This window comes from Bos mutus, chromosome 9, assembly GCF_027580195.1.
Source record: "Bos mutus isolate GX-2022 chromosome 9, NWIPB_WYAK_1.1, whole genome shotgun sequence".
Taxonomy (NCBI): Eukaryota; Metazoa; Chordata; class Mammalia; order Artiodactyla; family Bovidae; genus Bos; species Bos mutus.
In genome coordinates, this window is record NC_091625.1 from 8,713,184 (window position 1) to 8,727,215 (window position 14,032).

The 14,032-nt window shown below is 38.3% G+C and overlaps 1 protein-coding gene across 1 annotated transcript in view; it reads right to left on the minus strand.

The window, feature by feature from the left end:
• LMBRD1 (LMBR1 domain containing 1) overlaps positions 1–14,032 on the minus strand; it is a 132,045-nt gene that overhangs the window by 28,456 nt on the left and 89,557 nt on the right. The window contains exons 10-13 of the mRNA XM_070376170.1: positions 3,378–3,442; positions 2,927–3,029; positions 2,273–2,377; positions 29–178 (exon numbers count right to left, since the gene is read on the minus strand). Of these exons, the coding sequence (XP_070232271.1) occupies positions 29–178; positions 2,273–2,377; positions 2,927–3,029; positions 3,378–3,442 (423 nt within the window). The remainder of the gene's footprint in view (positions 1–28; positions 179–2,272; positions 2,378–2,926; positions 3,030–3,377; positions 3,443–14,032) is intronic.

Sequence of the window (14,032 nt, forward strand, 5' to 3'; positions counted from 1 at the left end):
AATGACTTTTTTTAATGTTTGTACTTACCTCTATTAAGTAGTTTTGGCTTCCATACATAACATACTGGGGAGCAAGACTATAAATCATGTAGCTAGTGTGAAGGACAATAAGCAGAAGTATCATGCAGAGAAATAAGAGCGCCTGGGGCCTGGTCCTACCTCTTCTGATTTTGTACAACTGGAAGGAGAAACACAGTGACGCTATTTCAGCAATACGTTTTACGTGAAGGCACTGGGTCTTGCTCATTTGTTAGGGGCAATGCATGCAGTTCAACCCACCAATTCTTTTTCCAAAATAAATACTAAGATTTCTTAATCTTTCCAGATAACTATAAGAATAACAAAGACAATTCTTTCCCTGTAAAGCTTTTAGATTCAGATTCATGTTTATTTTAAAAACTCAAGACCTAGAGAAATAAATTAGTATTTTCATGGTTTGTTTCAAAGAATCTTCTAAACTTATTATGTAACAGCATCTGTTAGAAATTCATAGAGCTAAGAATGGTGAACTATGTCTAATTCTATCTACAGGTTAAAAGAGTGAGTTTAAACTCTAAGTATTAGTAATACATTTATAGTTTTCTATATATTATTGCACAAGGACAGACATGTCATGTTTTAAATACTCATTTCTATGAAATACTCATGATAGCCTCATATTGTGTGTGTGTGCACGCGTGTGCATGCGCACATGCACCCACGTGCCTGCTGAGTTGTGTCTGCCAGGCTCCTCTGTCCATGGGATGTCCCAGGCAAGAATACTGCAGTGGACTGCCATTTCCTCCTCCAGGGTACCTTCTTGACCCAGGGATCGAACCTGTGTCTCTTGTGTCTCCTGCATTGGTAGGCGGATTCTTTATCAACTGCACCATCTGGGAAACCCATCCTCATGTTATACTCAACTATAACACTGTCATCTAGTTTATGGTAATTTATGACCATCTGATTATAGCTATTTCCATGTGCATCCTGTATGCATGGATGGAAACTGAAACGTGGGAGCAGATACAAGAAGCTTGGTGACAGGCCTCTCATTTCAATGACAGAGCACACTTTAGCGACCTAGACAGCACCTCCCTGCTTTATTACTCGACTGAATATAATAGTACAATATAGAATAACAGGACTCTAATCCTGGATGGGACACGATCACCTAAAAATGCACACTTCCTGCTTCCCTATGCCCAGTAGTGGCTGGTAGTGATAAAACATTACGCATCAGAAAGAAAGCAGTCTGTGCGAGACTTCTGAGAAAGCCACATCTTCTGTCACCCCTTCTCCTAGCTGCCTCTTCCTCACAGAACACAGACGGGGTAAAGAGGGCTGAAGAAGCCATATCTCAACCATGAGGGAGAAGCCAAGAGGAATATTAGACTTGATGTTTTTGAGTTACTGAAGCAATGTTAGATTTAAAAAATTTTCCACAGCAGGAAGTCTTTCATTAGTTCAAGCCTCTAGTTAATTGCATTTTACACACAGCTGGAAGTATGAAGTGATATATCTCATTTTAATATCAAAATGAGAATAAGAAGAAAATAACCCTTTCTCCAATAGCAAAGGAATCTTTCACTGCCAGTCACAGGGCCATATTTCGAACTATAGTGTATCCAGTTGTGCTGCAATGCGGTTGGGCTACAGCCAAACACTAAGGAAACTAACAGAACTTCTAAACCACGGCTTTCAGCCTCAGCACTGCTGACATTTTGGGCTGGATAAGCAAGTCTTTGTTGCGGGGCTGCCTGTGCAACACAGGACGCTGCCCTGATTCCCTGCTCTCCACCCACCAGATGCCAGTAGTGCTTCCTAGTTATAACAACTGAAAACATCTCCAGACTTTGCCAAGTATACCAGGAGGGCAAAACTGCCCCCGTTTAAGAACTGCAGCTTTAGACAAAGGGGCTTCCCAGGTGACCCAGCAGTAAAGAATTCATCTGCCAACGCAGGAGACACAGGTTCGATCCTTGGGTCAGGAAGATCCCCTGAAAGAGGAAATGGCAACTCACTCCAGTATTCATGGTGGGATAATCCCATGGACCGAGAAGACTTGCGGGCTACAGTACATGAAGTTACAAAGAGCTGAACACAACTGAGCATGCACTCTCTGGACAAAGAGCACTTTTATGTTAACATAAAGTGAAAAGGCCAGCACTTCCACCATTTTGGTATTAAGATATTTATAACTCCTGTATTATAAATCTAAGATAATTTGCAATAATGGAGGATATATACAAAATGATGGAAAAAATAAAAAAATATTATAACATATACTCACTCTAATCCAAAAGAACCATATGCCAATATTTCGAATCCCTGCCATTGAAGTAAAAATAAAGTACATAATAATAATTGTTATAAGAATATAATCCAGAGGGAACACCTGAAAAAGAGAAAATTAAACTTAATACACAAACAATAAGGGCTCCAGGAGTCATGCATTGAATACAATTAAGTCAAACTTCATTATTCATATTTGGCAATGTTTAAAATATCAACCCTGACCAGGCTACTATGATAATACAAAAAAAAAAAAAAAAAACCAACTCCAAGAAGCAAACTACCAAATTATTACCAAATTGTTCAATATTATCATCCTAACAAAAATCCTACAATAAATTAAACTAAAAATTATATTTATATATGGAATAAAAGACGTCATTAAAAGGCAAAATCAGGAAATGCTTGGAAAAGTTCACCCTAAGTTTAAATATATATCCAATTCAAATAATACATAACTTAAAGAGTTCAGTAATATGTCAATACAATAATTTTTAGGATAACATATCAATGCAGAAATTACACGTAAATAAGAAGCCAAATTAACAGAGAGCACAAGCATATATTGCCAAGCATTAACAGGTTTGTCAACATAATAATTTGACAATGTTTGCTAAAGTATAAAATGACTGATTTTTTTTTTTTTACTTACAGTTTGTAGTAAAGGCAAAAGCATATTCAGTGGGTTACTCAGGTTAGCTCCAAAAATTATGAAACCAGAATCTATTCCAGCTGAATGAAGAGCTTTATCCAAGCTATAACAAAGTATATAGTGAATTTACACATTATACCATCACATTTTCAGTTAGTTTAGAAAGAATAACATCATAACTTGAGCACGTACATTCAACTGAGTCCAAGAAAACCACGAATAACAAATCAAACATCATTTAAATATCTTACAGATATTGTTCAATTGATACAGACCAAAGAAATACTATTATTGGATCTTTTTAGTCATTCTTTGAGTTAATGCTGTAGAACACTTCAAGTAAAATAGCTACTTAAGATGAATAGGCTACATTAATGGAATTCAGCACGGAAAATGTATAATATCACAGGAGATGTGTCAGTGCTTTAGAAAATGTGTCTACTGTACTTACTTTGACAGGAAGAGAGAAATTACAAACAGCAATGCAACAAAGATGAAAAATATTCCCCAAATGATCTAAAAGCAAAAAAAAAAAACAAAAAAATCATTAAAATATACTTCTAAAAGTTGATATTAAAAGTACAAAAGCATTATGCTCAATAAGAGTCGGTACCATGTGAAAATGATCTAAAAAACGACCTAAAAATACATTTTAACTTAATCTATAATCCTAGGCATATGTCACTAAATTTTCATTATGAGACTATCTGAGAAAAAAAACACAGAAGAGAAAAAGCATTTAAAGTCTTCGTTGGTAAGTAAACAAATGAGACTCTTTGCTAGGTCAAATAAAAGTTCATATTGACTTATATTCAAATACAAGAAGTTAACTGAAAACTATATTAAGACTAATACACATACACAGAAAATCAAAACCAAGAAACTCATCAGGTTATATTAACCTGTTGTTAAAATAGAGAACTTGTAACATTTTCTCACAGAAGTAATGAGATACACAGTTGACTCTTGGACAACCCTCTGGATAGTCAAAAATCTGTCTAGAGCTCATTGTCAGCTCTCTGCACACGCAGTTCCTCCATATCCACATAGTCCTCCAACTGTGGGTGCAGAGTGCTGTATCATGGGCTACAGAAAAGTATCCCTGTGTATGTGGACCTGAGCAATTCAAATCACATTGTTCATGGGTCAACAGCTTATATCTTATAAATAAATTATATCACATCTTTAGAAAAGTCTATATTGCTGGTATTATTTTTGAAATAGAGTACCAACAGCACTGAAGAAAATGTCACATAAAACTAACTCTGTGGAAAAATGTGCTAAGTACTGTAATCGATGGGATATACTTACTTATACTCTAAGTATGAACTTGACAGTGTGAAAGGATATGTATGAGACATGAAGGATATGTATGAGCTGTATTCAGGAAAACAATGATTGGAACTGTGTCCCTAAGGAATAAAATTTCAGAGTAAAAATGATGAAATCTATGTTTGGGACTCTCAAGAGTCCCTTGGACTGAAAGGAGATCCAACCAGTCCATCCTAAAGGAAATCAGTCCTGAATATTCATTGGAAAAACTGATACTGAAGCTGAAACTCCAATACTTTTGCCACGTGATGGGAAGAACTGACTCAACGGAAAAGACCCTGATGCTGGGAAAGATTGAGGGCAGGAGGAGAAGGGGATGACAGAGGATGAGATGGCTGGATGGCATCACCGACTCAATGGACATGAGTTTGAGTAATTCCGGGAGTTGGTGATGGACAGGGAGGCCTGGCATGCTGCAATCCATGGGGTCACAAAGAGTTGGACACGACTGAGCTACTGAACTGAACTATTTTGGTTTCTCCTTTGCCTGGAGTTAATAGAAATAGATGGAAAACATTATGAATGCGAGGGAGATTTTTCATCTTATTTCACATGATCATTGAATATTTTAGAATTCTGATATGATAAAAGAAAAGTAGACTAACAACACATTATCTGACCCAGCACGAAAGATAGATCTGGAAATAAATCTTAAAGTTGTGTTCTAGGGAATTCTTTGGTTCTGAAAGAGTACCTTTATTATATCACTCAAAATATACTGCATATATCCATTTTACATACTGGGATTTCACATGAGCATTTACTCTAAAATGTTTCATTGCTAAGTAAGTTGAAGTGACTACTTTATAGTAACAGAAGATTATTAGTAGCAGGTATAAAGGAGCATACACAGTCTTTTTCTACCAGGTTTGAGCATGGTATTTGATACCCAGGAGAACTGAAGCCAATATCCATACACTGAGGAAACATATTATTTCTCAGCAGCATGCTGACAGCAAATAGCTTGTAGCAGGAGATAGTGCCAGCACCAACTGCCAGTGAGCAGTAAAGGAGCAGGGCACAGAGAGCGGGAGAAATCAGCACTGCCCTGCCTGGATGCCCGCTGGAGAAGGAAAGAAGATAAAATCCTTAACTATACCCCAATCTGCTGAGATGAATGAACCAGAGTTATGATGGTTTAACCACAGCTACTTAACAAAACAAAGAAAAAGATTAAAAAGATAAATGTTTTATAAAGACCAAGAAAACTATATATATTTAAATATGAGAACTTAAGTTAGTAGTACTTACAGAATCAAGTCAGGGGTGACCACCTTGGGTTGACCTAAATGTTACATATTCCACACCAGCTATTATATCCATTTGGAAAAAATAATTAAGCCAAAGAGATGACACCAGTAAAAGTAACAAAGTAGAAATCTCTGAAAATCCTTTCCCCTTAAAAGCAATTTAACAACCAGCATAAATTGTCAGAACAAACTTTTTCAACATTGAAAATGAACCAGAAGCATGCCACAATCCAGGAGCATTTAAGGAAAAGGGCTGGCTCTCAGTAACAGCACAGAACACTGTGGCATTCTGATTTGCTCTAGTACCAGCCCTTCCTCTCTGTAAGCTGGGCAGCCACCTGAGAAACAGAAGGGGCTGGGGCTCTTTCAGTCTTCTTCCCAGAGGACTGCCATTACCTGACCTGCCTGGAAGGTACATGGAAGATCCCACTTGCAAGACTGTGTCTGGCTTGAAATGGAGCTCATACAGTACAAAAATTCCTTTTTCCCAGGAACCAGTGAACTTCATGGCCATGAGAGCTAGTCAATTATCAGGCAAAAAATAAACTAACCAAAAAGATTAAAATGGAAATGCGAGGAATGCGATGCCCACAGGGGCTCTGAAAAGTTTCTATATATTCCTGGGAATGAAGAAGGCCCTGTGCATGCTCATGAATATAGGAGAGGCCTAACTGTGCATTCTGGTCGACCCTGAGGTTCTGTCTTGCACGAGCAGGATGTGTGGGCTAGGAGTGGTATAAATGCATCCTGAGTGCTGAAGTCACGTCTCCACTCACAGATGGCCCCTCAGCAAGACTGGGAGACTTACAGATTCTAGGTGTTTAAGAAAATCTGTGTCCAATAATTAACTAAACCAACCAAGCAGAAACTTCAGTGACTGCAACAACAAAGAAAACAGACTTCATAGCATGCACACAAGTCACTAAACAAACAACGAAAAGTAATAACAGAAAATCCAGGGGAGAATCTCATCTCCCGAGTTACTGCATTATGCTATTTAAAATTTCTCATGTTTTAACTTAGGAAAAAAAAAAAAAAGAGAGAGAGACATGCAAAGCAGCAAGAAAGTACAGCTAATACAGAGAAAAAAAACAAAATCAATAGGCACTGTACTTGATTCCTTGAGGACACTGAACTTATAAGACAAAAACGTTAAAGCTACTACTTTAAATATGTAGCTCAGAACATGAACGCCTTATTGCCAAATTCAGACTTAAATTGAAGAAAGTAGGGAAAACCACTAGACCATTCAGGTATGACCTAAATCAAATCCCTAATGATTATACAGTGAAAGTGACAAATAGATTTAAGGGACTAGATCTGATAGAGTGCCTGATGAACTATGGGCAGAGGTTCATGACATTGTACAGGAGACAGGGAGCAAGACCATCCCTAAGAAAAAGAAATGCAAAAAAGCAAAATGGCTGTCTGAAGAGGCCTTACAAATAGCTGTGAAAAGAAGAGAAGCATAAAGCAAAGGAGAAAAGGAAAGATATACCCATTTGAATGCAGAGTTCCAAAGAATAACAAGGAGAGATAAGAAAGCCTTCCTCAGCGATCAGTACAAAGAAATAGAGAAAAACAACAGAATGGGAAAGACTAGAGATTTCTTCAAGAAAATCAGAGATACCAAGGGAACATTTCATGCAAAAGTGGGCTCAATAAAGGACAGAAATGGTAGGGACCTAACAGAAACAGAAGATATTAAGAAAAGGTGGCAAGAATACACAGAAGAACTGTACAAAAAAGATCTTCACAACCGAGATAATCGTGATGGTTTGATCACTCACCTAGAGCCAGATATCCTGCAATGTGAAGTCAAGTGAGACTTAGAAAACATCACTACGAACAAAGCTAGTGGAGGTGATGGAATTCCAGTGGAGCTATTTCAAATCCTAAAAGATGATGCTGTGAAAGTGCTGCACTCAATATGCCAGCAAATTTGGAAAACTCAGCAGTGGCCACAGGACTGGAAAAGGTCAGTTTTCATTCCAATCCCAAAGAAATGCAATGCCAAAGAATGCTCAAACTACCGCACAATTGCACTCATCTCACACGCTAGTAAAGCAATGCTCAAAATTCTCCAAGCCAGGCTTCAACAATACATGAACCGTGAACTTCCAGATGTTCCAGCTGGATTTAGAAAAGGCAGAGGAACCAGAGATCAAATTGCCAACATCCACTGGATTACTGAAAAAGCAAGAGAATTCCAGAAAAACCTCTATTTCTGCTTTATTGACTATGCCAAAGCCTTAGACTGTGTAAGTAACAATAAACTGTGGAAAATTCTGAAAAAGACGGGAATACTAGACCTGCCTCTTACGAAGTCTCTTTGCAGGTCAGGAAGCAACAGTTAAAACTGGACATGGAACAACAGACAGGTTCCAAATAGGAAAAGGAGTATGTCAAGCCTGTATATTGTCACCCTGCTTATTTAACTTATATGCAGAGTACATCATGAGAAATGCTGGGCTAGATGAAGCACAAGATGGAATCAAGATTCCCAGGAGAAATATCAATAACTTCAGATATGCAGATGACATCACCCTTATGGCAGAAAGTGAAGAAGAACTGAAGAGCCTCGTGATGAAAGTGAAAGAGGAGAGTGAAAAAGTTGGCTTAAAACTCAACATTCAAAAAACGAAGATCATGGCATCCAGTCCCATCACTTCATGGCAAACAGATGGGGAAACAATGGAAACAGTGGCAGATTTTATTTTGGGGGGCTCCAAAATCACTGCAGATGGTGACTGCAGCCATGAAATTAAAAGATACTTACTCCTTGGGGAAAAGTTATGACCAACCTAAACAGCATATTAAAAAGCAGAGACATTACTTTGCCAACAAAGGTCCATCTAGTCAAGGCTATGGTTTTTCCAGTAGTCATGTATGGATGTGAGAGTTGGACTATAAAGAAAGCTGAGCACCGGAGAATTGATGCTTTTGAACTGTAGTATTGGAGAATACTCTTTGAGAATCCCTTGGACCGCAAGGAGATCCAACCAGTCCATCCTAAAGGAAATCAGTCCTGAATATTCATTGGAAGGACTGATGTTGCAGATGAAACTCAAAAACTTTGGCCACCTGATAAGAAGACTGGACTTATTTGAAAAGACCCCGATGATGGGAAAGATCGAAGGTAGGAGAAGAGGACGACAGAGGATGATATGGTTGAATGGCATCACCAACTTAATGGACATGAGTTTGAGTAAACTCTGGGAATTGGTGATAGACAAGGAGGCCTGGTGTGCTGCAGTCCATGGGGTCACAAAAAGTCGGACACAACTGAGTGACTGAACTGAACTGAAAGAACTAAAGAAAAACGTTTCTTAAGAACCAAAACAAATTGAAAACAATGTCTCCCTGAATACAGGATATCAACAAAGAGACAGAATTTCTCAAGATGGAAAATGCAGTAATTGAAACAAATAGCTCACTAGAAAACAAAATGAAAAGTTCAGCAGATTTAACCGGTCGGGAGATAAGAATCATTAAACTTGAAGATGAATCAACTGAGATGATCAAGTCTGAGGAACAGAATCAAGCTCCTTGAGGGTAAGGGCTGAGACCTTCACCTCTTTGCTGGCTATTGGCTGGGAGCCTCTCAGTCCCTGAGGCTGTGTGCATCCCTCTTCACATTTCCTCCATCGTCAAATTAGTAAGAGCAGTTCAGTTCTGAGTGCTTCTCTCACACTTGACCACGTCTTTCTGACTCTTGCCATGGAGGCTCTCTGTCTTTATTCATCTAGCTGTGCTGGGTCTTCGTTGCAGCACTCGGATCTTTGATCCTGGGTGCGGCGTGTGAAGTCTTCAGCTGTGGTATGTGGGAGCTAGTTCCCTGACTAGTTATCAGACCTGTGCCGCCCGCACTGGGAGCACAATCTTAACCACTGGACCAGAGGGAAGTCCCATTCATGTTTATTGATATGACTAACACGAAATTAGAAGACGTTACTCCTTGGAAGGAAAGTTATGACCAACCTAGATAGCATATTCAAAAGCAGAGACATTACTTTTTGCCAACAAAGGTCCAGCTAGTCAAGGCTATGGTTTTTCCTGTGGTCATGTATGGATGTGAGAGTTGGACTGTGAAGAAGGCTGAGCACAGAAGAATTGATGCTTTTGAACTGTGGTGTTGGAGAAGACTCTTGAGAGTCCCTTGGACCGCAAGGAGATCCAACCAGTCCATTCTGAAGGAGATCAGCCCTGGAATTTCTTTGGAAGGAATGATACTAAAGCTGAAACTCCAGTACTTTGGCCACCTCATGCAAAGAGTTGACTCATTGGAAAAGACTCTGATGCTGGGAGGGACTGGGGGCAGGAGGAGAAGGGGACAACAGAGGATGAAATGGCTGGATGGCATCACCGACTCGATGGACATGAGTTTGAGTAAACTCCGGGAGTTGGTGATGGACAGGGAGGCCTGGCATGCGGCGATTCATGGGGTCGCAAAGAGTCGGACACGACTGAGCGACTGAACTGAACTGAACACATTTAGTTTAGAAAATATCTCGTTTGATAACTATGTATGTATTTCCTGTGTTTCTTTCTCCAGCTAATATGAATTCTTTGCTCCTGGATTTTTAGTCCTTTTGTGTTAAGAAAGTTTGTATTTTTGTTTGTGTACTTGAATTTTCCAGTGCTCCTAGCCCCCATGTTCTTATTCACTCCTTTACTAAACAATGTATTGGTTCTTATGTGTTCAACTCCTACCTACTGCCTACACAGTAATCTATGAGAAATTCTATTTTCTTTCTCTCTCTTCTTAATTATCTATTCCTCAGCACATATGTTTGTGCTTCACTCTCTGCCCCAGCCCACACTTTTTCTTCATACAATACTAAATGTTCACCATAGTCCTTTTGCTGATGTTCACCTTCACACCTATTAATAGGCCAGAACTTGGCAACCGGGGATTTCTCAACAAGAGCTCATCAGTACAGAATCCCCTGAGTTCTTAAATGTTTAAAAACTGTTTTTCTAAAGGATATTTTGGCTAAATACAAATTCCGTGGTTCTGCCAACTAAAACTGGGCACTTGCCATCAGTCTCTGCAAGGACTAAGTCACAAACCGCTGCTGCTGCTTACCTTCGACACCCCCTGAGAAGGCTTCAGGGTGGAGACCAGGAGTGAGGCACTCTGTGATCCAGGAAAATGGGCAGAACAGGCCCTCAGGGAGTTAGGCATTTTCAGGAGACAACTGTATGAGCCTGATTCTTGCATCTCTTCAGATATAGCACTAAAATCATTAATGCCGACTTCTGCTCCTCATGACTGGCCAATAACCTTCTGCCACCATGTGTGCCTGACTGCATGCACCCCTTCACTAAAATCATATACAATACTGACTTTCCCTCACCTCTTCCGAGCAGCTCCTCAGAGCTACCTGAGGAGCTGTCTCCCGGGCTAGTCTTCATTTTGCCCCCAGTAAAACAACTCACAACTCTCACATTGTGCATTGGGTTTTTTTTCAGTAGTTCATACCTTTTCATTGAGATTTTATTTTTTTAATGTTCTTCCATTCCTTCCTAGCTTTGTATGTTTCTTGAGAAGTCTAAGTCTAATAATGTTGCCCTTGTGAGCTGATCCTTTTGCTTGGAAATCTTGAGGATTTTCTTTAAATCTGAAGTCGGTTTTACCAGGAAACTGCACATAAATTTTCCCAAGTACAAAGTGGCTATTTCCTGTCTATTCATGATATAGAATATTCATGACATGTGGATTCATGTCTATTTACTTTAGGATTTTTTTTTGGGGGGGGTATTATACCTTTAAATATTCTGCTAATTTGTTTTGTTTTGCCACTGCATGGAAACCTACACATATGTAGTTTTTCTTTCTTTTCCATTTCAACACTCGTTTTTGGATTTTTTTTTTTACTTCATCTTATTTTCCTTCTCTTGGTTATCCTTCTGCCTTTCTTCAAACGCCCCCTCTTACTAAATTTTATTTGATCCTTTTCTCTTTTGGACACACTGTAAATTTGTTTTCATTTCCAAAATTAAGTGTATTTTCCTCCCATTTTCCCCTGAGTTCAACTCTATTTCTATCTGATTTTTTGTCATTTTCTGTTTTCTTGCTTCTTAAATAGTGGTAAAATACAAATAACATAAAATTTACCATCTCAAACATTTTTAAATGTAGAGTTTAGTTGTGTTAAATTAACTCACACTGTTCTGCAAACTAATCTCTTTTCATTTTGCAAAACTGGAACTCTGTACCCATTAAAGAACTCCCTAGACTTCCTGCCCCCCGACCCTTGGAGAATCACCAGGGTTCTCCAGGTACCTCTTAAAAGTTGAATTATACAGTATTTGTCTTTTGGTGATTGGCTTATTTCACCTAAGATTGGGGGTTTAAGATCAATCACAGGCTTATCTCCAAATTTCCTCTTCTCTCTACCAAAATTTTCCCAGATTGTCTTTGTTTAATACAAAGTTTTGTAGTAAGAGCTGGCAAGAAAACTTGCTGGATTTGTGAGGTCTTTTGTTGTTGTTTTTCTTATAAGTAGTTGATTCTCATTTGCAGATTCTGCATTTACAAACCTACTGCTCGCTAAAATTTATTTATGGCCTTAAAATCAACACACATGGCTCTTAGCGGTCTTTTGAAGATACACTGTGCATATGTGTTCAGTCTCTCAGTTATGTCTGACTCTTTGTGACCCCACAGATTGTAGCCCAACAGACTACTTCTGTCCATTGAATTTTTCAGGCGAGAATGCTGGAGTGACTTGACATTTCTTATTCCAGGGGATCTTCCTGACAGAGGGCTCGAACCTGCATCTTCTGCATTAGCAGGCAGATTCTTACTACTCCACCGCCTGGGAAGTCCTCGCAGATACATGCAAAGAGGTAAAAATTCTAAGTTCCTGATGCTCACATTCCGAGCTAAGCATGAACTAGGCAATACTCTGCTTTCTTGTTTCAGCTCTCTTACCATAGACAAGTATCCTGTAAGTGCACTATTTACTGCTATATTCTTTGCATTTTGTACTTTCTGTCAGCAATTTTCTTGTTTAAAATAGCCCCCAAGCATACTGCTGAAGTGCTGTCTAGTTCCTAAGACTAAGAAGTCATTCAGTTCTCCTGGGTCTCTCCAGTGTATACATGTTATCAAATATTTGTTTGAAATTCCCCTGTTGACCTGTCTCATGTCAATTTAATTCTTAGACTAGAGAGAAGAATTGAGAAAGGTAGAAAAACATTTCTTTCTTCCCCACAACAAAACATTGCTGAGAGAAATTTAATGAGACATAAACAAATGTAAAGTCGGCCCATATTTATGGCGTAATATGACTTAATACATTAAAAATGACAATACTACTGAAAGTGTTCTACAGATACAATGCAATCCCTACCAAAATCATAATGACCTTTTTTTTTTTTTGGCAGGAACAGAAAAAGCCATTCTAAAATTCATATGAATTTCAAGGAAGCCCAAACAGTAAAAACAATCTTGAAAAAGAACAACAAAGTTACAGGACTCACGCTTCTCTATTTCAAAATTTACTACAAAGCCACAGCAACCAAAACAGTATGGTACTGGCATAAAGACAGACACATAGCCAATGGAAAAGACTCCAGAAATGAATGCTCACACATACGCTCAAATGATCTTTGACAAGGGGGCCAAGGTCATTGAAAGGGGAAAGAACAGTCTTTTCAAAGCATGATGCTGGGAAGAAGAAATCTTCATGCAAAAAAATGAAATTAGACTGTTATCCTTCACCATATACAAATACCTCAAAATAGATCAAAGATCTAAACGTAAGAGCTAAAACTATTAAACTCTAAGGGAAAAAAACCTTCATGGCACTGGATCTGGTAATTATTTTTTGGATATGACACAAAACACAGGTAACAAAAGAAAAAAAAATGCATCAGACATCATTAAAATTAAAAATCTGTGTATCAAAAGACACTATCAACAGAGTGAAAACACAAGCCAAGAATAGGAGAATATTTACAAATCATGCATCTGATAAGGAGTAACATTCAGAATATTAAAAATGAAACTTGAATAAGCATTTCTCCAAAGTAAACATATAAAGCCAACAGTCTAATGAAAAGATGCTCAGTGTCACTAATCAAATGAAATGCAAGTGAAAACCATAATGAGATATCACTTCACAAGCATAACGTTGGTTATTATCAAAACAAAGGAAAATAAGTGTTGACAATGATATGGATAAATTAGAACCCTTGTGCATTGCTCGTGGGCATGTAAAATGGTGCAGTCACTGTGGAAAACAGTAGGTTCTTCAAAAGTTATACCAGAACTGATCAAGATCTAACAACTGCATTTCAAGATACATACTCAAAAGAACTGAAAGCAGGGACTCAAACAGGTACTTGTACACCAATTACCTTGAAAGCACTATTCACAATAACCAGAAGTTGGAAAAAACTCAATGTCCACCAACTGATGGATGGATAAACAAAATGATGGATGGAAAAACAAAATTAATATTATTCAACCTTAAAAAGAAATGAAATTTCTATACATCAAAAACATGAATGA